Source organism: Carya illinoinensis, chromosome 8 (genome assembly GCF_018687715.1).
Source record: "Carya illinoinensis cultivar Pawnee chromosome 8, C.illinoinensisPawnee_v1, whole genome shotgun sequence".
Taxonomy (NCBI): Eukaryota; Viridiplantae; Streptophyta; class Magnoliopsida; order Fagales; family Juglandaceae; genus Carya; species Carya illinoinensis.
Window position 1 is genome coordinate 18,804,307 of NC_056759.1, and position 3,662 is coordinate 18,807,968.

Below are 3,662 nucleotides of genomic sequence, written 5' to 3' on the forward strand. Positions count from 1 at the left end.
CATATTTCTTGAGAGTATTTAATCCTTCAGTATCTAATTAATTAATTAATTGCTAGAATACTGCAATTGATACCTAATTAACGATACTCAATGGAATTTTTCTCAACATTTACGCCCAAAACTAATTAAATGAATTCCATATATGATATTATAAGACCTGTATATATATGTATTAATGGACTTTGCAAGTTTTACGACATTGGAAATTAAGCTCTTTAGACAACCTGTTATCAACTACACTCTAGTACTAAAATGCAGCTTCTTCTTCCGCCATTGATCATTTTCATTCTTATATTGTCAGCTTTCTCCTTTAGGGTTTGGAGCGACGTGGTTTGCAGAAATGGACAAGATGCTAGGTCCAAAGTTGCATACACTCTTATTGTGAACAAGTATAGCAAACCTCGCCCTGCAATATTTAATACCATTGAAGCCGCCATTAATACCATTCCTCCCAATAATGATCAATGGGTTCGCGTGTTTATTTCTCCGGGCATATATAAGTAGGATTTTTCACATTCATCGTTAAAAGTGTGTGTATATATATATACATATAGTTGTTTTTTTTTTTTTGTTCTTTTACTAGAATTTTGTTTCGTCTATATATCATGTGCAGTGAGAAAGTAAGTCTTCTTCAGAATAATTGCATTTTCCTTGAAGGAAAAGGACGTCATCTCACAATTATTACGTACAATGACCATGAAGCAACAGATCAGAGTGCCACGTTTACGTCGTATGGAGAAAATGTTATTGTCAAAGGCATTACCTTCAAGGTAAATATATATAAAATTAAGCTACAAATTAACTATATATTCTCATCATGACATGCAGCATTTGGAGAGCTCGAACTCTCAATCTATCAATGCCCAAACGTCCTTCGATCGACGAATAATAAATGCATATCGTAATGCCTCCAAAGTGTTTCCCGTCCTTAATTTTACAAGCTTGATTTCGAATTATGACCTATCTTTTTGTGCTTTGGATGTCTCTCCTATATATTAAACCACAACTCAACGAAAATCCTAATTAATATTGTGAACACGTACGGCACAATACATTAATAATGGCCCTGGCAACTCTTCATGTCTCCATGTATTCCTATTGTTTTCGTGCAATACCATGCAAAAGATACAATATACTCAACGTTACTCACTGTAAGAAAATTGCTTATTTGTAGTTAGTTATTTCTTACGAAAATGACTATTTATTATTAAAAATGATTTGTTTTCGTCTTAAATATATTCATTTTCGTCTTAAATATTAATCTATCACAAATAATCGTTTTTTTGGTATATAGTGCCTCGACCGTAGGAACGTCATCTCATTACAAAGGAAATCTTTTGGGTATATAATTATATATGAAGGAACAAATCTGGACACTAATTAATTAATTAATAAGTAGGTTTTGCTCTGTGCAGGAAATTAGAAAATGGAATTGAGGGATATGGTATAGCTGTAATTTACCCTTATTTTTATCGGAATTTATTAATTTTTCATAATTTCTATTTATTCTTAGTTGTCATAATCTTGATAATAATGAAAGCAAATAACTGTAATGGTGTCTACCAAAATGGAGCAATATTAATCCATTTTCTCTCGTCCTAATTAATTCAATTACTAAAGTAATTGATCTGCTCATGAATGAGTTTTTTCTGCACTTATTATCCAAGGCTCAGAGTTGATACGTGTTACCCAACATGACCAATTGTAATTTATTTATTTTTTTCATTTCTGTTGCCAGAACTCCTTCAACAGGCAGGGATATATAGATTTCAATAACAGCAGAACGGAAGAAGAGCCTAAGATAAAACAAGCAGTAGCAGCCAGAATCTATGGAGATAAATCCGCTTTCTATGGATGTGGTTTCATCGGATTTCAAGATACTCTGTGGGATGCCACGGGACGTCATTACTACAAGAACTGCTACATTGAAGGTGGCGTAGATTTTATATGGGGAAATGGCCAGTCTATATACGAGGTAGCACATTGTCACTGTTATGATATTTAATTCATGAAGTTCGAGACTACTAGTGAAATCAACGTCTTATTCATGATCATTAATTGCCGTACGTTGTTTTGTATTGAACAGGACTGTCTGATAAATGCTACAGCAGGATCACTGTTTTCTCCTGATTCAGTGAGTTACGTAACAGCCCAAGGTCGAAGTTCACCATATGAGACTTCTGGCTTTGTGTTTAGACTAGGTGCTGTGTTTGGGACAGGAAAAATTTTCTTAGGAAGAGCTTATGGTCCTTACTCTAGAGTTATCTTTCATGGTACAACATTGGGTCGAGCGGTAGCCCCTGAGGGCTGGAATGAATGGAACTCCAAAGGGCATGAGTAAGTTTTTATATAATTAACTTGTTTAATTAATAGTTTATCTTTCTTTATATTGCATCATTTTCCTTTGGCATCTTATAAGAATAACTAAGTCTACGTACAATCGTGAAGTGCGTAAAAATTACATAATCGTTTTAAAAAAAAGATAAGGTCTATTATTAAAAAATTAATTTTTTTTATGTGAGTTTTATATTTTATTCACTTTTTTTCAAAGTGATTACGCTGCGGTTACACAATTCCCACACACTCTTTGTGAAAAAAGTGGTTAAATGTGAGCCCGCATGAAAAAAATAAGATTTTTTTAACGATAGATTATATTTTAAAAAAAAAGAGTAAACGAAACTTGTACAATCTATTTTTGTGATCGATGGTGCAATTACTGATGATATATTTGTTGTGTTAAAAAAATTAGGGATAAGTTGACGTATGCTGAGGTTGATTGTAAAGGTCCTGGATCAGACAAGTCGAAGCGAGTTAAGTGGATGAAAAAGCTTCGTCCCTCAGAGTTACATCAATTTTCAAAATCAAGATTCATCAACCAAAATAGGTGGCTTGAAAGCCAACCAGTATGATCATGATATAATTATAATATTGTATGTCCTCTTAGGGAGCTTTCTTTTGATAATTTGCTAATTATTCATATGATCAATTTGCTCTTAGGCCGGCAACATGGAAATCCCTTTGGATTCTTTGAACTTAATTGGGTTCTTAAGATGTTATTTTATTTAAGCTTCTTAATTTGGTGAGGGAACTTTGCATTGTACTGTTGTATCCCCACCACAAATTCTGGTTTTAATAATGATTGAAATCATTTTTTATCCACCATCATTTTTTTTTTTTTTTCTTTCAAGTACTTTTCTCGAGGTACTTCTTCTATCCTTGCTTAACATATCTTTTCAACCAGAAATGATATTTGCATAACATTTCTTTTGAATGAGAAATAATATTTATAATTGTAAATGTGTAAGTACCGCATAATCACTTAAAAAAATAAATAAATACAAGATTTACATAAAAAAATTAATATTTTAATAATAGATCGATCCAACTCTTTTTAAAAAAGAATGTATAATATTTTCATATTCTATGATTGTACGTGACATTACTCTTAACTTTTTTAATATTTTAAATCTATACTTATTTTGAGCTTTTATATTCTTTTTTCTATGTATTTTCTTTAATGTTTTAACTTTTCCGGTTTTATTATCGGGGTTGTAACTTATAAGAGACCATGTTCGATCTTACCACAACAAATAGCAATAAAGTTCTATTTTGATAAGTAAATAGAGCAATATAATTTAAGTCAATTGCCCGTTTGAATAATT

At 31.8% G+C, this 3,662-nt stretch overlaps 1 protein-coding gene across 1 annotated transcript; it reads left to right on the forward strand.

Moving 5' to 3' along the window:
• The first annotated feature begins 690 nt into the window (after nucleotides 1–690).
• On the forward strand, nucleotides 691–2,909 carry LOC122274486 (putative pectinesterase 52). Its single transcript, XM_043083524.1, has 5 exons — nucleotides 691–770; nucleotides 1,416–1,452; nucleotides 1,739–1,975; nucleotides 2,087–2,337; nucleotides 2,750–2,909. Exons 1-5 carry the CDS (start codon nucleotides 691–693, stop codon nucleotides 2,907–2,909), a joined length of 765 nt encoding a protein of 254 aa, XP_042939458.1.
• Nucleotides 2,910–3,662: the final 753 nt, after the last annotated feature.

Excerpts from the sequence above, each read along its gene's own strand:
- LOC122274486 (XM_043083524.1), top strand. The coding sequence starts at position 691 with ATGACCATGAAGCAACAGATCAGAGTGCCACGTTTACGTCGTATGGAG. Across the intron at positions 1,976-2,086 it reads ATGGCCAGTCTATATACGAG|GACTGTCTGATAAATGCTAC; the intron begins GTAGCACATTGT and ends TGTATTGAACAG. Across the intron at positions 2,338-2,749 it reads TGGAACTCCAAAGGGCATGA|GGATAAGTTGACGTATGCTG; the intron begins GTAAGTTTTTAT and ends TAAAAAAATTAG.